This window comes from Capra hircus, chromosome 11 (genome assembly GCF_001704415.2).
Source record: "Capra hircus breed San Clemente chromosome 11, ASM170441v1, whole genome shotgun sequence".
In the NCBI taxonomy this organism is placed as follows: domain Eukaryota; kingdom Metazoa; phylum Chordata; class Mammalia; order Artiodactyla; family Bovidae; genus Capra; species Capra hircus.
The window spans coordinates 92,933,716-92,958,544 of record NC_030818.1 but is presented as its reverse complement, the minus strand read 5'-3'; the positions used below and the strand labels follow the sequence as shown (position 1 = coordinate 92,958,544).

The following is a 24,829-nucleotide window of genomic DNA, read 5'->3' as shown; positions in this document are numbered from 1 at the left end:
CAACACTTTGGGTTTGGAAGAGAAAATCCTGATCTTTACATTTTTCTCCAAGACTGGGCATGGCCATGGAGCTATGGCTATGGCGCTCGAGTCAGTCTGAGTGAGGTCCAAGAATTTTCATTTCTAACAAGCCCTCAGGTGATGCCACATACTGATTAATAAAAATACTTTGAGAATCACTAGTCTGGTAGATATCAAGACCCACTATAGACCTATTGTAATGCAGGCTATGTGGATATTGATGAAAGACTAGACAAACAAGACAGCTGCTATAAAACAGAGAGCCCAGAAACACACACACCCTGCCCCTGTTGGTATACACTTGACACGAATGAGGCGTATTTTTTTCTGGAATGCAGCTTAAGACAGTTGGAAAATCACATGCAAAAATGAAACTGGATTCTTACCACACACCATATGCAAAAATTTACTCCTGATGAATTACAAACTTACATATAAAAACCAAAAACTAAAAATGTTTAGAAAGTAATATAGGAGAATATCTTTTTCTCCTTAAGATAGAAAAATATTTCTTTAATAAGAAACAGAAAGTAAGCACTAACCATAAAAGAAAATTGTAGATTAGACTGTGTCAATATCAAAGACATCATAGCAGAAAAACACAAATAACAAAATAGTAAAAGGTATTTGAAATTCATAAAACCAATTAAAACATCCAGATTAAGAGTACATAAAGACCCCTAGAAATCAGTAAGAAAAACAGGCAAAGCTGGGGGCTGAGGGAGATGAGGGTCTAGGAAAAAAAATTAAATAAACATGTCACAAAAGAGAAGAAAATCTAAATGACCAATAATCATATGAAAATATGATGTGTTACATTAATAATCAGAGAAATTCAAATTAAATCACAACGGGAAACCATTGCACACCAACAGATAACAAAAATTAGAATTCTGAGGATAAATGTGAAAAGTTTAAGAAAATATGAAGCAATATAAAATTTTTTTCTTTTTTTAATTTTTTTCTTTTTTTAATTTTAAAATCTTTAATTCTAAAATTATGTTGTTAGTAGCAATATAAATTGGTACAGTCACTTTAGGAACCAATCTGCTATCATCTATATAGTTCAAGTAAAGATACAGCAACATGACTAGGTTTATTTTAACAAGACTGTGCTGTACATTTGAAAATTGTTATGACAGTAGACTTTAAAAGTTGTCACTACAAAACTCAAAACTATGGATATGTTAACCAGCTTTATTGTGGTCATCATTTTGCAATAAATACATCTGTCAAATCACTGTGTTGTACACATTAAACAATGTTCTATGTCCATTATTTCTCAATAAACTGTAAATAAATAGTATTTGTCAAGAGATTAAATTAATAGAAAGAAAGACAGACATCTGAATAGTAATTAGAAGATGGAGGACCCAAACCCAGGACTTTCTGTCTCTATAGCATTTACTCTTAATATGTAGATAAAATTTTTAAATTAAACTCACAGGTAAGGGAAAAGACACACATGTGTTGTATGAGGCACTGGCTTATCCTGAGTGCAGTAGCAGAATGTACTTTTTTCCCTATATCCTTGCTGTGAATGATATTCACCAAAACACACAAGTATTCTCTGTATAAAATCCAAAAGGAAATTTTCTCTCTGATTTCAGTGCCAAGAAGAGTTATATCTTCATTTAGCAGAGGAAGGACTTGAGGTTCATAGAGGCTAAGTAACTTCTCAAAAGCAACTACTAAAAGGCAAGATCAGCATTCTAACAAGTATCTATTTTCCTCATTGCTGAACCCCAAAGCTCTGAGACTAAATTCTGAAAACACATGCATTATTTGATCCAAAGTTCCTTTGCTATATGACAATAACCATTGCCTGACCTTGTGATTTAAGCATATATAAACTTAAGACAGCTGCTAATCCCACATACAAAAATGTCTAATCCATGTGTCTCCCCAGACACTAGAAAGCACATTTATACCATTGAACTACTCCTCACTGAATATCCTAAAAATGCAACCTCTTCATTTTGACTTGTCTTCCCCAGATCTAGAATACCCCTTGGTTGGCATTCGAATCCCCCCAAATTAAAGTTTTCACCTACATAAATATCTGTCCATCCCTCATAACTCATAGTTGGGAAAACAGAAACATGCCCTTGAGATGTCACAGAGAGATTAAGAAGATCAAAGATCAGTCCCAACATCTAAACAGGAAGCCTCAGGGGTCCTCTGTCCCTTTGGAGACAAACCCCCTAGAGAGGTCATCACACCACAACATCCTTAGCCTAATAAGCATCTCAGAGGCCACAGTGCAGACCTCAGACTCGTGAGAAGCTGGCTGTGCTGCCACAATCAAGGGAGCCCTCCCACTTGAGTCAGAGCATCTCTGCCTTCTGAGATCTGGAGCTGGGAGAGCAGCAGCAAGCAAGGGACCAGGCGTTAAGAAAGAAGGGTGGGGGTTGAGGTCAGGGAAGGAAAGCGTGTTACCCCTTTGGAGTAGCATATCAGCTCCTCCTCCATCCCTTCTTGTCTCCTTGTCAATCAGCCCTGAATTTCATGGGAGACGCATGAGGAAGCTGAGCTTTGACTGAGAAGCAGACACGACTTGATGAACGGGCATGGTGCGCACTAGCTTCTGGAGAGGCTGAGAAAGAAGGAAAAGCATCTGGACATAGAGGTGAGCTTCAGAAGCCGGCCACCCACTTGGCTACTCCAACCCACTTTGGCACCTTACTTTTTTTCTCCCAGATACTTTCAAACATCTCATAGATTGAGACATCATGAGGTCCAAGGAGAACGTCCATGTGGCATTTGGTCTTTAGTTCAACCAGTTTGATCTCTAACCGATTTATACCATTTGTTTTATTGGAAGTAAAACCCCACCAATAGCAGAGAAAGAAAAGAAAACCCATCATATTCACAGCCTGATCCACTCACCCTGTGCTTTTAGAACTATTCTTCCTGATTCTCAGATCCAAAATATTCCTCCTTTTTTCTAGTCATCAACCTGTGTGTTCTTCACATCCGTGACCTGCAGCACCAAATCCCATTAATTCACTAACTCTCCACTAACTTTTGTATTCCACATTCCCCAGGCAATCCTTCCATAAATACCTCATCTTTGAATATTGATCAGTGTGTGATACACTGCTTTACAGACGTAGTATCTCAGTTGCTATTCATTAAACATCAAGAATGAGTTTGTGAACAGGTGATGAAGGACAAATCAAACTCCCACAATTCAACTTTAGTCCAGGGCACTGTCCACTCCAGGACCCCAGCTCCACTCACTAGACACACAGCTGTCACACATAGTCAAATTTTTCCACCTGATTTTGGCCAGTTTATCATGGAGACTCAAAATTTCAACTTCCTCCATCTCTACTTCACAGAAAGACAGGCTATATCTTTTGCAACTCCAAGGATGGATTCTGGTCATGGAGAAAGAAACATTGTCAGTTAAGAGACATAGAAGGGTAATTCATGTAGGAAACTGTCAAAATGAGAAAAACAGTGTTTGTGCCTGATTGTGATAGACAAGAAATATACCAAAACTAGAGGAGAGCTATGTAATGCTTAAGAGCATAAGCTTGGTGTTCGATACCTGATTGCTATTCAACTCCTTAGTAACCATGAGCAAACTGCTTCACCTCTGTAAACCTTAGTTTCCTGAAACAATGCATGCTTCACAATTCCTTATCATGGGATTTAGTCAAATGCTTACCATAGGTTTCATAGGGAATATGTATTTGTATTTGTAAACATTGGTTGTTTTTGCTTTAACTACTGATACACTCAAATCACTAGATGCATGAATAAATATTCCTTCCATAAAATCTTGCAAAATGATATCATGCCATGAGGTAAGGAGGATTAGCTTCCCATTCTGTGCCCAAACAAGGAAAATAGAACATTGTTACCTAGCTTCACCATTCTTCTTAGACTTGCCCTGTTGGTTGTCCCAGCAAACCCTTAGCAGTTTCCCAGACATGCAAAGTTAAATCCAATAGGATAACAACTGAATGTGCTTTAGAAGGAATGATGGTTCTGTGACTTCTGTGTTTCACCATCCACACCCTCCAGCCATCTCCATTGTCTTATAATACCCTATTTTGTTAACAAAACTTCTCTTCACCTGATATAATGTTACATATTCTGTTTGTTCATGATCTATCTCCCAAAATACAACATAACTACACAAACCAAATATTATTTTTTTCCTATGTTCCCATTAGGGAAATAGAGTTTTTCCCAGAATAGGAACTAAGCAGCTTGAATCAAAGAAGACCACTCTAATGGATTCTATGGGAAAACTTTTCTTCTGTCCCTACAGCTTGCAATATAAGGTCCTTATGATGCCCATGGATTTGGGAAGCTAAGACCACATCATGGACCATGAGGATGACAAGCTTTCCCTGCACACCTGTTGTGAAAGTGAAAGTGTTAGTGGCACTATGGACTATAGCCTGCCTGGCTTTTCTGTCCATGGAATTCATCAGGCAAGAATACTGGAGTGGGTAGCCATTCCCTTCTCCAGGGAATCTTCCCAACCCAGTGATTGACCCAGGTCCCCTGCATTGCAGACAGATTCTTTGGGAAAGTATAGTTGCTAATGGTAATGAAAAAGAGGAAATAAAGACTTGTTGGGTTCTCCTGATTTGAACAATGGAATTGGAGCATGTGAAATAACAAAACAGCTTGCATATAACTTAGACCCAAGTCAATGGAAAGACTCAACCAAACAAGTAGTGTCTCTGAATTCATCCTCCTGGGACTCTCCTCACGGCCTGAGGACCAGAAGCCACTCTTCAGCCTCTTCCTCATCATATATCTGGTCACCATAACAGGGAACCTGCTCATCATCCTGGCCATCCACTCTGACCCCCAACTGCACACCCCCATGTATTTCTTTTTGAGTTTCCTGTCTTTCACTGACATTTGCTTCACAACAACCATTGTCCCCAGGATGCTGGTGAACTTTCTGTCACATAAGACCATCTCCTATGCTGGGTGCCTTACCCAGATGTATTTTATATATGCCTTGGGCAACACTGACAGTTGGCTTCTAGTAGTCATGGCCTTTGACCGCTATGTGGCCATCTGTGATCCCTTCCACTATGTCACCATCATGAGTCACCGCCGCTGTGTCTTACTGGTGGCTTTCTCCTGCTCATTGCCTCACTTCCACTCCCTCCTACACACACTTCTACTGAATCACCTCACTTTCTGTGACTCCAATACTATCCATCATTTTCTCTGTGACCTCAGCCCTCTGATGAAATTATCCTGCTCCTCCACATTTGTCAATGAAATTGTGTTGATGACAGAAGCATCTGCCTTTTTGGTGACTCCTTTTCTATGTATTGCTTTTTCTTACGTACGAATCCTCATCACGGTTCTCAAAATTCCCTCAGCTGCTAGGAAACACAAAGCCTTCTCCACCTGTGGGTCTCACCTCACTGTGGTAACACTCTTTTATGGAAGCATCTTCTATGTCTATTTACAGCCTGTGTCCACCTACACTGTCAGGGACCACGTGGCAACAATTGTCTACACAGTTCTGTCCTCCATGCTCAATCCTTTTATCTACAGCTTAAGAAACAAAGACCTGAAACAGGGTCTGAGGAAGCTGTTGGGCAGGAGGAAACCTCAGGCAGCACCCTCCTGATGAACACACAAAGGAATCTTCCCCATGTGAGTCTGGTTTCTACTGGGTCTTGGTGAACAAGCAAGCTCTTGGAGGTTAACATTTTTAACCCATGTGAGAATAGGCATTGTGGTCAATTACATCCATTGATGAAGACCTATTATTTGACTTTGCTTCTGCTTAAATCATGATGTTCTTCCTCACTGTTTCTCCTTTTTCCAATGAAGACTCATCACATTGCATCTTCCAGATGAGATGCTTTAAACCAATCTTTTTTCCCACAGATATTTCCTGAACAAATTTCTCATTTCAAGACTTATCCTCCAAAATCCTTCACATTTCAGTATATTGCTAAAAATAATTACTTAATTTGTAGCTGTTGGATGCCTTTGCAAACATTTGAAAGGGGAGACGGAAGGAGAGGAGGAGGAGAAAGAGTACATTTTAGCTAACTTTCACTTTGAACATTTTTATAATTCCTCATTTTTCTCATTCAAAAATATTTTCTTGTTTAAAACTTAAGTTTTTTCACTTTTTCTCCTCTTAGTTTTTCTGTTCCTCCCTTATTATATTGCTATGACTTTATTTCTTTTCAATTTCATCATTTTTAACCAAACAACTAGAAATTGCTAATGACCAGAAAGAATAAGAATCAAGAAATTATCCATTCCACAGGGGGAATGCTGAAACCTTTCCTCCCTCAATCTATCACTAAAGTATGTTGTTTTTTATTACAGCATCATCTTTAAGGATTTTATTTTTTAATGTAAATTTATTTATTTTAATTGGAGGTTAATTGCACCAATACAATATTGTAAAGTATGTTTCAAAATATATAATTTAATACTTATTCTAAAAACTTCAAGTCTTAAGAATCTCACAGAAATATTGCCATAACCGTTGAGTATAGAGATTTTATTTGAGTGAATCTTAGTTTTTGATGTAAAAATAGGCCAAAACATAAAATCTTATCGATAGGAAATAAATCAATTATGATTAATTGCATTATTGTTTTAATGTATAAGGGCTGTAGTAGATGCAGAATGGGAGACATTTGTGTTTCAAAAAATACTGTGCATCCATAAAAAGACAGGAGTCTGATCTTCAAAGCAGAAAACTTTTCCACCCCATCATAATAAAAATAGTGCAAACTCCAAGTAGCAGACAGATTATATAGTGACTTATTTGGTAATTGTTGTTGTTCAGTTGCTAAGTCATGTTCGACTCTGCCACCTCATGACCTGCAGCATGTCAGGCTTCCCTGTTCTTCACTGTCTTCTGGTGTTTGCTCAAACTCATGTCCACTGAGTAGGTGATTCCATCCAATCTTCTCTTCCTCTGTCGCCCCCTTCTCCTCCTGCCCTCCATCTTTCCCAACATCAGTTTTTTCCAGTGAGTCAGGTCTTTGCATCAGGTGGCCAAATATTGGAGCTTCAGCTTCAGTGTTAGTCCTTCCAATGAATAGTCAGGGTTGATTTCCTTTAGGATGGACTGGTTTGATCTCCTTGCTGTCCAAGGGACTCTCAAGAGTCTTCTCCAGCACCACAGTTGAAAAGCATCAATTCTTCAGCAGAAAGGGACAAAAGAAGCCACTCTGGAGAGTCTCATCTTGCTGCATGTGTATAGAGGGCGGTAGAGTTGAACCAGAGGTGATTATCCAGAGAAGCCCAGTTTGGGTTAGAACAGGTAGTAATCAGAAAAAGTGGAAGAACTAACGCAGTTAAAGAGAGATCACCTAATGAAAAATAAAGGCAGGAATGGGATTCAATATTCCTTTCTTAAGAAATTACCTCAAAGCAAGAGTTTAGTGTTCTCAACTGTTTATCTCATGTGTCATGCTGAGTCATGGCCAATACAAGAGATGTTCCAGAATTCATTTTTCCATGAGAGGAAGAATTGGACCAAACCCACACTAAAACAATTTTCTGAGACCTTTTATTTTGTTGTTGTTTGGTCGCTAAATCATGTCCGACTCTGAGACCCCATGGCCTGCAGCATGCCAGGCTTCTCTGTTCTTCACTACTTCCTGGAAAACTCATGTCCATTGAGACATCTTATATACAATTTATGTACAATTTAGGAAGATGATATCAATGAGTTCCTTAAAGACCTGCCTAAACTATAGTAATTTGGGCTTATCACTTTAATCACATATTATTACGTTTGCTGTTGCACTGGGAGGATGCCTGCCTTTGAACCTCTGTGACATACTGTGACTGTCAGATAGTAACTGCTACATTATGTTTCTGTAGCCAGAATAACACCCTGGTTAAAGCAAGTACTTGATTATGAGAGAGACTGGAAGGAATTTAAAAAGTTAAAAATGGAACTGCTAAATGATCCAGCAATTTCACTTCTGGGTATTTACCTGAATAAAACAAAAAACACTAATCCAAAAAAAAAATGCACCCTGATGTTCACTGAAGCATTATTTACAATAAAGAAAGCTAACTAAGTGCTCATCAGTAGATGGATAGATTAAACAAAGATGTGGTGTGCATGAAACAGAGCAGGACGCTACTGTTGGGTGGTGCCCACCCCAACGACCGCCATGTCCTCTGCCTGCCTTTTGTCTGCAGTAAAGTTTAATCAAAGAATAAGTTTAATCAGAGAGGAACTGCAGAAACAAAGGAAAGCAGTCAAAGGAGACCAAATAATAATAACGTGGTCATTACGCATGAACTAAAGTCAAGGACCTTTAGTTCTTTCTCAAGAGCTGTAGATAATATTCTGAGCCATATCCTGTGAGCTGTCTTATAGATACTAGGATACCAGGTGGAGAAGTTAACTGCTTGATGACCAGACAGCACCCAGGACCTAAGGGGCCACAATTCTGAGAACCGGCTGAAAAGAAATGGGAACATATGGACCCTGAAACTGAAGATTATTAACTGTACCTTAATCAACCAAGATGATGCTGGTCAGATCAATGATGACCTGTTTGAAAATGACTATGCTGTTTCTATACATAGCTGGACCCCACTCCCACCCTGCCGCCACTCCGTCTGTAAAAGCTCTCACCCCCTGCTTGTTGGGGGCGGGGTGGAAGTCAGCCTTTGGACAGATGTCGGCCACCCTCCCCTGCAGTGGCCGGCACCTGAAATAAAGCCAACTTTCCTTTCCACCAACCTGGTCTGTCTGTTGACTTTTGAGAGGTGAGCAGCCAAACCCCACATACCTTTCAGTAGCATGCATATAAAATGGAATGTTACTAAGCCATAAAAATGAAATCTTGCCATTTGCAACAAGATGGATGAACTTGAGGATATTATACTAAGCGAAATAAATCACACAAAGAAAGAAAAATACCATATGATATCACTTTAATATGGAATCTAAAAAAAAAAAAACAAAACAAAATGAAAACAGATTCATAAATACAGAGAACAAATGGGTGATAGCCAGAGGGGATTTGGAGGGGAGGGGGAAAGTGGAAGGGGATTAAGAGATACAAGCTTCCAGCTATAAATCAATAAGCTGCAGAGATGCACCATGCATCATAAGAAGTCTGGTCAATAATAATGTAATAACTCTGTGTGAGGACAGATGATGACTGATTCACAGATATAGAGAACAAACTAGTGGCCACCAGTGGTGAGAGGGAAGAGGGGAGGGGTAATAGAGGTTTAGGGATTTTCTTAAGGGTTATTATGGAATTATATGAAATCATGTAAGTGAAACTTCAAAATTGTAAAGGCACTATGTAATTTAAAGAATCTTTCATTGAATAAAAACAAGGATCTAAATAAAACAATTTCCCCTTAAAAAAAATAAAACAGAGAAAGACAAGTACTATCTGATAATACTTATATGTAGACTACTGAAAAACAAACTACTAAAAAAAAAGACACAGATTCATGGATACATGGAACAAACTATAGGTTAGCAGTAGGGAAGAGGGGAGGGAAGAGGCAAGATGGGGTAGAGAATTAAGAGTTATCAATCACTATGCATAAAATAAGTAACCTACAAGGACATATTGTTCAGCACATGGAGTATACCCAATATTTTATAGTAACTATAAATGGAATATGACTTTAAAAATTATGAATCTCTGTGTTGGATACCCAAATTTATATAATATTGTACATCAGTTCAGTTCAGTTCAGTTCAGTTGCTCAGTTGTGTCCGACTCTTTGCTACCCCATGAATCGCAGCACGCCAGGCCTCCCTGTCCATCACCAACTCCCAGAGTTCACTCAGGCTCATGTTCATCGAGTCCGTGATGCCATCCAGCCATCTCATCCTCTGTCATCCCCTTCTCCTCCTGCCCACAATCCTTCCCAGCATCAGAGTCTTTACCAATGAGTCAACTCTTCAACTATACCGCAATTTGAAAAAAAAAATTTTTTTTTAATTTCTGGGTGAGCAGATATAAAAGTTCTCACCAAAACAAGTTAATAAGTTGTAACCACGTAAATATATGGATGTGTTAACTATCATTACTGTACTGATAATTCTTCAATAAATACATGCTCTGTGTGAGGCAGTGGTACTCTGAGGGTGGTAGCAGAATATGTCTTTTTTCCTATGATATTGTTGTAGATATTATTCACCATGCTATGCTAAGTCACTTCAGTCGTGTCCGACTCTGTGCGACCTCATAGATGGTAGCCTACCAGGCTCCCCCGTCCCTGGGATTCCCCAGGCAAGAACACCGGAATGGGTTGCCATTTCCTTCTCCAATGCATGAAAGTGAAAAGTGAAAGTGAAGTCACTCAGTCGTATCCAACTCTTAGCGACCCCATGGACTGCAGCCTACCAGGCTCCTCCGTCCATAGGATTTTCCAGGCAAGAATACTGGAGTGGGGTGCCATTGCCTTCTCTGATTATTCACCATAATATACAATATTCTCAGTATAGAACTCAAAAGGAAATTTCATTTCTTGTTTTGGTGCCAAAATTGTTACACTAATTTTTCAGATGAAGAACCTGAAGCTCATAGAGGCTAAGAAGCTTATTAAAAGCAACTGCTAAGTGACAAGGCCAACATTCTAGTAAATATCTCCTTTCACCAACACTTAACCTCAAAACACTGCTCTTAGTCTAAACTATGAATTACATACATTTTTTCCAAAGCTCCTTTACTAAATGTGACAGTAACTTTTGCTGCAACCTGCCCTTTAAATAGACATTAATGTTAACCTAATCTCACCTATAAAATATTTACTCCACATGCAGACAGACAGTGGAAAGCGTGTACACACCATTGATCTACCCCCATGGAATCCCCTGAAAACTGCAGCCTTTTCACATTGACTTATGACCTCCCAAAACCTAGAATACACCTTGGTCCACATCTAAGTCTCCAAAAATAAAAGTATTCACCCACATAATTATTTGTCCACTCTTGATAACCCACAGTAAAGGAAACTGAAGCATGCCCTTGAGATGTCACAGTGAGGTTTGGAAGCTCTGAGATTAGTCCTAACATCTAAACTGGAAGCCTCAGGGGTCCCCTGTCCCCTTGGAGTCAGTCGTGCTGACAGTGATTCCCATTCTGCTTTCTCTGTCTGCTCTCTACTCCCTGTCTAGGGACAAATTCCCCTGAGAGGTCTTCACACCTCAACTCCCTAACAAGTGCCCCAGAGGCCAGTAGAGCAGACCTCAGACTCATGAGAAGCTGGCTGGGCTTCCTCAATCAGAAGAGTCCTCCCACTTGAGTCAGAGCATCTCTGCCTTCTGAGATCTGGAGTTGGGAGAGCGGCAGTGAGCCTAGGACCAGGTGTGGGAAAGAAGTGGGTGTTGAGGTCAGGGAAGGGAAACGTGTTATCCCTTTGGAGTAATAGATCAGCTGCTCCTCCATCCCGGCTTCTCTCCTTGTCACTCAGCCCAGAAGCTCATGGGAGACACATGAGGAACCTGAGCTTTGGCTGAGAAGCAGACTTGACCTGATGAACAGATGTGGTGCAGATCAGCTTCTGGAGGGCCTGGGAAGGGAAGAAAAGCATCTGGACATGGAGGTGAGTTTCAGGAAACTGGCCACCCACTTGGCTACTCCAATCTAGTTTGGTATCTTACTCTTTCCTCCAAGATACTTTCAAATAACTCATGGATTGAGAAGTCAGAAGGTCCAAGTAAAATTTCCATATGCCATTTGGTTTTAAATCCATCCAGTTGGACTTCTAGGCTATCTATACCACATTTTTTAAAACGTTGGCTGCACCGGGTCTTCGCTGCCGCATGTGGACTCCTAGCTGTAGGGTATGAATTCTTAATTTTGTCATGTGGGATCTAGTTCCCTGACCAATGATCAAACCCAAGCCCCCATGTTGGCAGCATGGAGTCTTAGCCACTGGACCACCAGAGAAGTCCCCTATACCACATGTTTTAATGGAAGCAGAGCCCACAAGTAGAATAGAGACAAAACTGTGGAATCCCCAGCCTCATTCACTCACCCTGTGCTTTTAGAATGTTCTTCCTGATTCTCAGATCCAAAACCTTCCTCCTTTTTTCTAGTCATCAGCCTGAGTGTTCCTCAGATCTACAGCCTGGAGTACTCAACCCCATTCATTCACCAGTTCAGTTAGTTCGGTTCAGTCGCTCAGTCGTGTCTGACTCTTTGCAACCCCATGGACTGCAGCACGCCAGGCCTCCCTATCCATCACCAACTCCCGGAGTTAACCCGAACTCATGTCTATTGAGTCAGTGATGCCATTCAACCAAATCTCCACTAATTGTTGTATTGAACATTCCCCAAGCAGCCCTTTCACAAATGACTCATTTTTTTAACATTGATTTGTGTGTGATAAACTGCTTTACAGACAAAAACAAGGTATCTCCCTTGTTATTCACAAAACATCAGGAACCAGCTTGTGAGCAGGTGATGCAGGACAAAACAAACCCCTACTTTTTGTCTTCAACCCAGGGCAGTGTCCACCACAGGGCCACAGCTCCACATACCAGACATATCCCAGTCATGCATGGCCAATTATTTCTGCCTGATTATGGCCAGTTAATCATGGATATTCATATTTTCAAATTCTACCATCTCTACAACATAGAAAGATAACTCACCTCTCTTGCAAGTGAGTATGGGAGAAGAAGCATTGTCAGTTAAGGGGAATAAAAGGGTAATTCATGTAGGAAATTATCAAAATGAGAAAACAGAACCTTGCCTGATTGCAATAGAAAATTAATATACCAAAACTAGAAGAGATTTAGCACAATGCCTGGGAGCATACGCTTAGAGTGAGTCTGAAATCAGAGTGGGGTTCAAATCCTGATGGCTATTTACTGCCTTTAGTGACCTTGGGCAAATTGGTTCATCTCCATAAAACTCAGGCACCTGGTGATGACACACGTCTCCGAATTCTTTGTTGTGGGGTTTAGTGAGATGTTTAGCATAAGCATGATATTGAAAAAACTTTCAATAAATATTGATTAATAACAATATTGACTTCATTTGCTCTCTTAGTCACTCAGCCGTGTTGACTCTGCACACTTTGGACTATAGCCCCCCAAGTTGCTCTGTCCATGGAATTTTTCAGGCAAGAGTGCTGGAGGGGGTTGCCATTTACTTCTCCAGGGGATCTTCCAAACTACAGATCAAACCTGCATCTCCTGTGTCTCCTGCATTGCAGGAGGATTCATTACCCACTGAGCTATCAGGACGTATTCAGATTTTTACAAAATTTTATGGAAGAAATATTTGTTATGCATTGAGCTTTAAGTAATAATTATTCACTCAAAGCTAAATGCCTAAACAAATATTTCTTCCATAAAATCTTGTAAAAACCTGAAATTAGCCTGACAATTTGACCGTGAGGGATAATGTAAGTGTGTATTGTATAGATTTTTACAGTAACCAAAAATATATAACCAACGTCTCAAAATACTTAAAAATCCCTATGGAATATGTCTATTCACAAGGCATGGGTGGACATGCTGACTCTAAAAAATTTTATTTCAAGCACTTTGCTAGTGTAAGATCTCTCATTACCTAGTTTTTTGCAGTACCAAGAAACAGGCTTTTTCAATATCCACTGTTGGACAACTGGATATGATTGAAAAAAATGTATATAAACATGTTTCTCATATATTTTTTGAATAAACATATGAAAGAGGAATTTTTTAAACATGAATTGAATAATCAACAAAGGATGCCCATCCTGTACACATGAGATTTAGGACAGGGGAATTAAAGAAAGGAAAAATTATATACAACATCCCATGAACTAAGAAGGATGAACCTCTCATTCTCTGCCAAGAGGAGGAAAAAATACTGTTGAACTACATTTACTATTCTCCCTAGATTTGCCCTGTTGATTATTTTCACAAATATCCAAAACAGTGCAAAAAAAAAAGCCTTTAGAATTATGCAACAGAATTTGTTTTAATAAAATATGAGGGCTCTCTGACTTCCCTGTCTAAAATACCTCCACCTCCACTCCCCAGTCAGCTCCATTCTCTTATGTTGCTCTATTTGCTTAACAAAATTTATCCATACCTGATACTACGTTACGTATTTGTTTGTTGATGATCTATCTCCCAAAGTACAACATAAACTACACAAAGGCAAAGATTTCTCAGTTTTATTGCTATGTTCCCAGTAAGGAAATAGGACTTTTCCCAGAATAGGAACTAAGGAACTTGAATCAGAGAGGGCCACCTCTGGGAATTTCTAAAGGAAAACTCTTCTTCTGTCTCTCCAGCTTGCAATACAAGGCCCTTATGATGCCCATGAATTTGGGAAGGGAAGACCACATCAATGACCATAAGCTGGACAAGCTTTCCCAGGACAGCTACTAACAGTGACCAAACAGAGGAAACAAAGACTTGCTGGGTTATCATGATTTGGGCTGTGGAATTGGAACATGACAAATAACAAACCTTCTTGTATATAACTATACACAAGTCAATGGAAAGACTCAACCAAACCAGCAGAGTCTCTGAATTCATCCTCCTGGGACTCTCCTCATGGCCTGAGGACCAGAAGCCACTCTTCATCCTCTTCCTCATCTTATACCTGGTCACCATAACAGGGAACCTGCTCATCATCCTGGCCATCCACTCTGACTCTCAGCTCCAAACCCCCATGTATTTCTTCTTGAGTGTCCTGTCTTTCACTGACGTTTGCTTCACAACAACCATTGTCCCCAGGATGCTGGTGAACTTTCTGTCACATAACACCATCTCCTATGCTGGGTGTCTGACCCAGATGTATTTTATATATGCCTTGGGCAACACTGACAGTTGGCTTCTAGTAGTCATGGCCTTTGACTGCTATGTGGCCATCTGTGACCCCTTCCATTATGTCACCATCATGAGCCATCACCGCTGTGTCCTGCTGGTGGCCTTCTCCTGCTCATTGCCTCATTTCCACTCACTCCTACATACACTTCTACTGAATCAGGTCACTTTCTGTGACTCTAATATTATCCACCACTTCCTCTGTGACTTCAGCCCTCTGGTGAAATTATCCTGCTCCTCCACATTTGTCAATGAAATTGTGATGATGATAGAAGGATCTGTTTTTTTGGTGACTCCCTTTCTATGCATTGCTTTTTCTTATATACGAATCCTCCTTGCGGTTCTCAAAATTCCCTCAGCTGCTGGGAAACGGAAAGCCTTCTCCACGTGTGGGTCTCACCTCACTGTGGTAACACTCTTTTATGGAAGCATCTTCTATGTCTATTTACAGCCTGTGTCCACCTATACCGTCAGGGACCACATGGCAACAATTGTCTACACAGTTTTAACTTCCACCCTCAATCCCTTTATCTACAGCCTGAGAAACAAAGACCTGAAGCAGGGCCTGAGAAAGCTGTTGGTTGGAAGGAAACCATAGGCAGCACCCTCTTGAGAAACACACGTGTGGATTCTGCTCCACTTGAATCTGGTTTCTGCTGATTCTTGGTAAACAAGTAAGTTCTTGGAGGTTAGCTTTTTTAACCCATGTGAGATGAGGCATTATGGGTAATTACATCCAATGATGATGATCCTTCAGTTGGCTCTGCCTCTGCTTAATCAAGATACTTTCCCTCTCTATTTTTCCTCTCTCCTATGAAAAGTCATCACACTGAATCTTCCAAATGAGATGCTTTAAACTAATCCTTTTCCCACGGATACTTCCTGAACAAATTGAGCTCTTTTCAAGACTTATCCACCAACATCCTTCACATTTCAGCATATCGCTAAAAATAATTTCCTAATTTGTAGCTCTTGGATGCCTTTGTAAACATTTGAAAAGGGAAAGGAAGAAAGGAGAGGCAGGAGGAGAAGAAGGAGAAAGTACATTTTAGCTGATTTTCAATTTGAAGATTTTCATAATTCCTCATTTTTCTTTCAAAATTTTTTTGTTTAAAACTTAAGTTTTCACTTTTTCTCTTTTCGTTTTTCCATTCCCCCTTTATTATATTGCTATGTCTTTCTTTCTTTTCAATTTCCTCGTTTTTTCCAAACAATTAAAAATTGCTAATGACTAGAAAGAACAAGAACCAAGAAATTATCCATTCCACAATAGGAATGTTGAAACCATTTTTTTCTCCATCTCTTCCTACAACTATATGTTTAAAATATATAATTTAATATTTCTTCTAGAAATTCCAAGTCTTTTTTTAGTATAGAAACATAATACAAAAAAATTTTAAGTAAAAATTTTAAAATTACCATAACCTCATGACCTAGAGGCAGCGACTGGAAATATAAAATTACACAATCACTTTGGAAAGCAGTATGGAAATTCTTATAAACATAAAAGTACTTTATGTTTATTAAAAACTCAAAAATATTCATAGTATTTTATATTAGGAAAAGCTAAACACAAATTAAATGGTCATCAACAAGAAATAGATGACCAAGTCATCAGTAAAAAGTTGTACACATAAGATTTGTCATTTTACTAAATAAAAAGTATTCCTCAATTGAAAAAAAAAAAAAAGCTGGGGACCTGGAGATAATAAGCAAAGGCTTTGGGGATGATTCATCACTGGTGCACAATAAAGATTAATACCAGCCAAATGTGTGCTTCATCTGAATACAAGGAAATGAGAGGGTCAAGGGTAATGTTACCCTTCACCTCACAAAATTTACCTTCAACTCACCAATTTTCTCTTTGTCTCATGTGGTGGCTCAGACGGTAAAGAATCTACCTGCAATGCAGGAGACCCAGGTTCAATCCTGGGAAGATCTCTGGAGAAGGGTATTGCAGCCCACTCCTGTATTCTTGTCTGGAGAATTTCATGGACAGAGGAGCCTGGTGGGCTACAGTTCCATGGGGTCGCAAACAGTCAGACACAACTGAGCAACTAACACTTTCACCAGTTTACTCTTTGTCTTGGGAATCCAATTGATTTAAGTTAAGGGTACTATTTACATGTCCATACCAAAGGAGACAGTGCTGCTGAGAATTCTATTTAAATTCCAATCATATACACAATGGAGTATTACTCAGCCATTAAAAAGAATACATTTGAATCAGTTCTAATGAGGTGGATGAAACTGGAGCCTATTATATAGAGTGAAGTAAGCCAGAAAGAAAAAACCAATACAGTATACTAATGCATACATATGGAATTTAGAAATATGGTAACAATAACCCTGTATGCGAGACAGCAAAAGAGACACAGATGTATAGAACACTCTTGGGACTCCGTGGGAGAGGGAGAGGGTGGGATGATTTGGGAGAATGGCATTGAAACATGCATGTATAACATCATATAAGAAACGAATCGCCAGTCCAGGTTTGATGCAGGATATAGGATGCTTGGGGCTGGTGCACTGGGATGACACAGAGGGATGGTACGGGGAGGGAGGTGGGAGGGGGGTTCAGGATGGGGAACACGTGTACACCCGTGGCAGATTTATGTTGATGTATGGCAAAACCAATGCAACACTGTAAAGAAATTAACCTCCAATTAAAATAAATAAATTTTAAAAAAATTCAGGTGTAGTCCTAAGATGGCGGAGGAATAGGATGGGGAGACCACTTTCTCCCCCACAAATTCATCAAAAGAACATTTAAACATTGAGTAAATGCCACAAAACAACTTCTGAATGCCGGCAGAAGATATCAGGCACCCAGAAAAGCAGCCCATTGTCCTCGAAAAGAGGTAGGAAAAAATATAAAAGACAGAAAAAGAGACAAAAGAGGTAGGGAGGGAGCTCCGTTCTGGGAAGAGAGCCTTAAAAAGAGAGAAGTTTCCAAACACCAGGAAACACTCTCACTGCTGAGTCTGTGGCGAGCCTTGGAAGCGCAGAGGGCAACATAACAGGGAGGAAAAATAAATAAATAATTAAAACCCACAGATTACAAGCCCAACAGTAACTCCCCCAGCGGAGAAGCAGCGCAGACACCAGCATCCGCCACTAGCAAGCGGGGGCTGGGCAGGGAGGTGCGGGCTGCATTGCTTTTTAAGAATCGGGCTGGAATGCCCCAAATATAACTAGAGTGAACTAACTTGGGCTAGCATACCAGACTGTGGGATAGCTACCACGCAAAAAGCTCTAACATAAGACACCACCAAGACCACGCACAGAACAAAGGATGGAACAGAATTAGCCGGCTGTAGACCATCCACCTCTGGTGACAGGCAGCCAGAGCCGGAAGGGCTGGGAAAGGGCAATCGCAGCCCCAGAGAGACATTAGCTACCAAACTGCAGGCAGGCTTCTTTGCTAACTGAGACTTCTTGGGGTCCTGGACGGTCACCATCCGCCTGAGAAGGGGCGCCAGCTGTACACCCAGAAAACCGAGCAGCAGGCATGGGAGGGGTGATAAGTCGCAGCAACTGCGCTCGCCAAACACCCGAGCTGCTCGGACCTGGGAAGGGCACAAAACGCAGGCCCAGCTGAGTCTGCGCCTCTGAGGACTACCTGAGTGCCTGAGCCTGAGTGGCTTAGACCTGGGAGGTGCATGCAGCTCAGGGCCGGCCTCAGATGGTTCCTGGCAGAGCAACCTAGAGCCTGAGCTGTGTGTCCCATGAGTGGGGGCAAGCCCAGTGTGGCTGAGGCACTGAGAGCACATGCCATTTGTTTGCAGCATCCCTCACTCCCCACAGAGCGACTGAACAAGTGAGCCTAAAAAAAGTGCCCACCACCACCCCCCTTGTGTCAGAGCAGAAATCAGACACTGAAGAGACCAGCAAACAGAAGAAGCTAAAACAGAGGGAACCACCTTGGAAGTGACAGGTGCAATAGATTAAAACCCTGTCATTAGTACTGACTACGTAGGAAGGGGCCTATAGATCTTTAGAAATATAAGCCAGACCAGGGAACTATCTGAAAATGAGCTGAACCCACACTGCCCACAACAACACCAGAGAAAGTCCTAGATATATCTTTACTATTTTTACGATTATTCTTTTTTTTCTTTGCTTCTTTTTTTTTTACCTTTTTAAAATTTTTAAGTCCTCTATTACTCCTTTAATTTTTATTTTTATAACCTACTATTACTTTTCCAAAAAAAAAGACCCTATTTTTAAAGCAAACTTCATATATTTTTTTAATAATTTTTGTGACTTTTTTTCTTCTTCTTCTTTTTTTCTTTAATATTGTATTTTTGAAAATCCAACCTCTACTCTAGATTTTTAATCTTTCCTTTTTGGTATTTGTTATCAATTTTGTACCTATAAAAACCCAATCTTCAGTACCCATTTTTACTTGAGAGCAAAATTACTGGCTTGACTGCTCTCTCCTCCTTTGGACTCTCCTTTTTCTCCACCAGGTTGCCTCTGTCTCCTCCCTCCCCCTTCTCTTCTCTACCCAACTCTGTGAATCTCTGTGTGTTCCAGATGGTGGAGAACACTTAGGGAACTGATTACTGGCTGGATCTGTCTCTCTCCTTTTCATTTCCCCCTTTTATCCTCCTGGCCACCTCTGTCTCCTTCCTCCCTCTTCTCTTCTCTGTATAACTCTGTGAACATTTCTAAGCGGTCCAGACTGGGGAGTGCACATGAGGAAATGATTACTGGCTAGCTTGCTCTCTCCTCTTTTGATTCCACCTCATCTCATTCGTGTCACCTCTAACTCCCCCTCCCTCGTCTCTTCTCCATGTAACTCTGTGAACCTCTCTGGGTGTCCCTCATTGTGGAGAAACTTTTCATCTTTAACCTAGATGTTTTATCAATGGTGCTGTATAGAAGGAGAAGTCTTGAGACTACTGTAAAAATAAGACTGAAAACCAGAAGCAGGAGGCTTAAGTCCAAATCCTGAGAACATCAGAGAACTCCTGACTCCAGGGAACATTAAACGATAGGAGCTCACCAAATGCCTCCATACCTACAGTGAAACCAAGCACCACCCAAGGGCCAACAAGTTCCAGAGCAAGACATACCACACAAATTCTCCAGCAACACAGGAACACAGCCTGAGCTTCAATATACAGGCTGCCCAAAGTTACCCCAAAACCACTGACATCTCATAACTCATTACTGGACACATCACTGCACTCCAGAGAGAAGAAATCCAGCTCCACCCACCAGAACACCTACACAAGCTTCCCTAACCAAGAAACCTTGACAAGCCACTGATACAACCCCACCCACAGTGAGGAAACTCCACAATAAAGAGAACTCCACAAACTGCCAGAATATGGAAAGGCCACCCCAAACACAGCAATATAAACAAGATGAAGAGGCAGAGAAATACCCAGCAGGTAAAGGAACAGGATAAATGCCCACCAAACCAAACAAAAGACGAAGAGATAGGGAATCTACCTGAGAAAGAATTCCGAATAATGATAGTGAAAATGATCCAAAATCTTGAAATCAAAATGGAATCACAGATAAATAGCCTGAAGACAAGGATTGAGAAGATGCAAGAAAGGTTTAACAAGGACCTAGAAGAAATAAAAAAGAGTCAATATATAATGAATAATGCAATAAATGAGATTAAAAAAAACACTCTGGAAGCAACAAATAGTAGAATAACGGAGGCAGAAGATAGGATTAGTGAAGTAGAAGATAGAATGGTAGAAATAAATGAAACAGAGAGGAGAAAAGAAAAAAGAATTAAAAGAAACGAGGACAATCTCAGAGACCTCTCAGACAATATTGAACGCTCCAACATTCAAATCATAGGAGTCCCAGAAGAAGAAGACAAAAAGAAAGACCATGAGAAAATACATGAGGAGATAATAGTTGAAAACTTCCCTAAAATGGGGAAGGAAATAATCACCCAAGTTCAAGAAACCCAGAGAGTCCCAAACAGGATAAACCCTAGGTGAAATACCCCAAGACACATATTAATCAAATTAACAAAGATCAAACACAAAGAACAAATATTACAAGCAGCAAGGGAAAAACAACAAATAACTCACAAGGGGATTCCCATAAGGATAACAGCTGATCTTTCAATAGAAACTCTTCAGGCCAGGAGGGAATGGCAAGACATACTTAAAGTGATGAAAGAAAATAACCTACAGCCCAGATTACTGTACCCAGCAAGGATCTCATTCAAATATGAAGGAGAAATCAAAAGCTTTACAGACAAGCAAAAGCTGAGAGAATTCAGCACCACCAAACCAGCTCTCCAACAAATGCTAAAGGATACTCATTATACAGGAAACACAAAAAGGGTTTATAAACCCAAACCCAAAATAATAAAGTAAATGGAAAAGGGATCATACTTATCAATAATTACCTTAAACATAAATGGGTTGAATGCCCCAACCAAAAGACAAAGACTGGCTGAATGGATACAAAAACAAGATCCCTATATATGTTGTCTACAAGAGACCCACCTCAAAACAAGGGACACATACAGACCGAAAGTGAAGGGCTGGAAAAAGATATTCCATGCAAATAGAGACCAAAAGAAAACAGGAGTAGCAACACGCATATCAGATAAAAGAGACTTTAAAACAAAGGCTGTGAAAAGAGACAAAGAAGGACACTACATAATGATCAAAGGATCAATCCAAGAAGAAGATATAACAATTATAAATATATATGCAACCAACATAGGAGCACTGCAATATGTAAGACAAATGCTAACAAGTATGAAAGGGGAAATTAACAATAACACAGTAATAGTGGGAGACTTTAATACCTCATTCACACCTATGGATAGATCAACTAAACAGAAAATTAACACAGAAACACAAACTTTAAATGATACAATAGACCAGTCAGACCTAATTGATATCTATAGGACATTTCACCCCAAAACAATGAATTTCACCTTTTTCTCAAGTGCACACAGAACCTTCTCCAGGATAGATCACATCCTGGGCCATAAATCTAGCCTTGGTAAATTCAAAAAAATTGAAATCATTCCAAGCATCTTTTCTGACCATAATGCAGTAAGATTAGATCTCAATTACAGGACAAAAACTATTAAAAATTCCAACATATGGAGGCTGAACAACACACTTCTGAATAACCAACAAATCACAGAAGAAATCAAAAAAGAACTCAAAATATGCATAGAAACAAATGGAAATGAAAACACAACAACCCAAAACCTGTGGGACACTGTAAAAGCAGTGCTAAGGGGAAAGTTCAATACAGGCATACCTCAAGAAACAAGAAAAAAGTCAAATAAATAACCTAACTCTACACCTAAAGCAACTAAAAAAGGAAGAAATGGAGAACCCCAGGGTTAGTAGAAGGAAAGAAATCTTAAAAATTAGGGCAGAAATAAATGCAAAAAAAACCCACAAAAGAGACCATAGCAAAAACAACAAAGCCAAAAGCTGGTTCTTGGAAAGGACAAATAAAATTGACAAACCATTAGCCAGACTCATCAAGAAACAAAGGGAGAAAAATCAAATCCATAAAATTAGAAATGAAAATGGAGAGATCACAACAGACAACACAGAAATACAAAGGATCATAAGAGACTACTATCAGCAATTACATGCCAATAAAATGAACAACATGGAGGAAATGGACAAACTCTTAGAAAAGTACAACTTTCCAAAACTGAACCAGGAAGAAATAGAAAATCTTAACAGACTCATCACAAGCACGGAAATTGAAACTGTGATCAGAAATCTTCCAGCAAACAAAAGCCCAGGTTCAGACGGCTTCACAGCTGAATTCTACCAAAAATTTTGAGAAGAGCTAACACCTATCCTATTCAAACTCTTCCAGAAAATTGCAGAGGAAGGTAAACTTCCAAACTCATTCTATGAGGCCACTATCACCCTAATACCAAAACCTCACAAAGATGCCACAAAAAAAGAAAACTACAAGCCAATATCACTGATGAACATGGATACAAAAATCCTTAACAAAATTCTAGCAATCAGAATCCAACAACACATTAAAAAGATCATACACCATGACCAAGTGGGCTTTATCCCAGGGATGCAAGGATTCTTCAATATCCGCAAATCAATCAATGTAATTCACCACATTAACAAATTGAAAAATAAAAGCCATATGATTATCTCAATAGATGCAGAGAAGGCCTTTGACAAAATCCAACATCCATTTATGATAAAACTCTCCAGAAAGCAGGAATAGAAGGAACAGACCTCAACATAATAAAAGATATATATGACAAACCCACAGCAAACATTATCCTCAATGGTGAAAAGTTGAAAGCATTTCCCCTAAAGTCAAGAACAAGACAAGGGTGCCCACTTTCACCACTACTATTCAACATAGTTCTGGAAGTTTTGGCCACAGCAATCAGAGCAGAAAAAGAAATAAAAGGAATCCAAATTGGAAAAGAAGAAGTAAAACTCTCACTGTTTGCAGATGGCATGATCCTCTACATAGAAAACCCTAAAGACTCCACCAGAAAATTACTAGAGCTAATCAATGGATATAGTAAAGTTGCAGGATATAAAATAAACATACAGAAATCCCTTGCATTCCTATACACTAATAATGAGAAAGTAGAAAAAGAAATTAAGGAAACAATTCCATTCACCGTTGCAAAGAAAGGAATAAAACACTTAGGAATATATCTACCTAAAGAAACTAAAGACCTATATATAGAAAACTATAAATGCAAATCAAAACCACAATGAGGTACCACTTCACACCAGTCAGAATGTCTGCGATCCAAAAATCTGCAAGCAATAAATGCTGGAGAGGGTGTGGAGAAAGGGAACCCTCCTACACTGTTGGTGGGAATGCAAACTAGTACAGCCACTATGGAAAACAGTGCGGAGATTCCTTAAAAAATTGCAAATAGAACTGCCATATGACCCAGCAATCCCACTGCTGGGCATACACAGTGAGGAAACCAGAATTGAAAGAGACACATGTAGCCCAATGTTGATCGCAGCACTGTTTATAATAGCCAGGACATGGAAACAACCTAGATGTCCATCAGCAGATGAATGGATAAGAAAGCTGTGGTACATATACACAATGGAGTATTACTCAGCCGTTAAAAAGAATTCATTTGAATCAGTTCTGATGAGATGGATGAAACTGGAGCCGATTATCCAGAGTGAAGTAAGCCAGAAAGAAAAACACCAATACAGTATACTAACGCATATATATGTAATTTAGAAAGATGGCAATGATGACCCTGTATGCAAGACAGCAAAAAAGACACAGATGTGTATAGTGGACTTTTGGATTCAGAGGGAGAGGGAGAGGGTGGGATGATTTGGGAGAATGGCATTGAAACATGTATACTATCATGTAAGAATCAAATCACCAGTCTATGTCCGATGCAGGATACAGCATGCTTGGGGCTGGTGCACGGGGATGACCCAGAGGGATGTTGTGGGGAGGGAGGTGGGAGGGGGGTTCATGTTTGGGATCGCATGTACACCCATGGTGGATTCATGTCAATGTATGGCAAAACCAATACAGTACTATAAAGTAAAGTAAAAATTAAAATTAAAAAAATAAAAATAAAATATATACAATAGCCAGCCAGCAATGAAACCCCCCCAAAAAAAGAAAAGAAAAGAAAACTATAAAACACTGATGAAAGAAATCAAAGAGGACACTAATAGATGGAGAAATATACCATGTTCATGGATTGGAAGAATCAATATATTGGAAATGAGTATACTACCCAAAGCAATTTATAGATTCAATGCAATCCCTATCAAGCTACCAGCGGTATTTTTCACAGAGCTAGAACAAAAATTTCACAATTTGTATGGAAATACAAAAAACCTCGAATAGCCAAAGCAATCTTGAGAAAGAAGAATGGAACTGGAGGAATCAACCTGCCTGACTTCAGGCTCTACTACAAAGCCACATTCATCAAGACAGTATGGCACTGGCACAAACACAGGAATATAGATCAATGAAACAAAATAGAAAGCCCAGAGATAAATCCATGCACCTATG

At 39.7% G+C, this 24,829-nt stretch overlaps 2 protein-coding genes across 2 annotated transcripts; both read left to right on the top strand.

The window, feature by feature from the left end:
- On the top strand, positions 4,668-5,641 carry LOC102169392 (olfactory receptor 1L8-like). Its single transcript, XM_018054730.1, has one exon. It carries the CDS (start codon positions 4,697-4,699, stop codon positions 5,639-5,641), a length of 945 nt encoding a protein of 314 aa, XP_017910219.1. The 5' UTR covers positions 4,668-4,696.
- LOC102169111 (olfactory receptor 1L8-like) lies at positions 14,481-15,410 on the top strand. Its single transcript, XM_005687103.2, has one exon. The coding sequence runs from the start codon at positions 14,481-14,483 to the stop codon at positions 15,408-15,410; it is 930 nt and encodes a 309-aa protein (XP_005687160.2).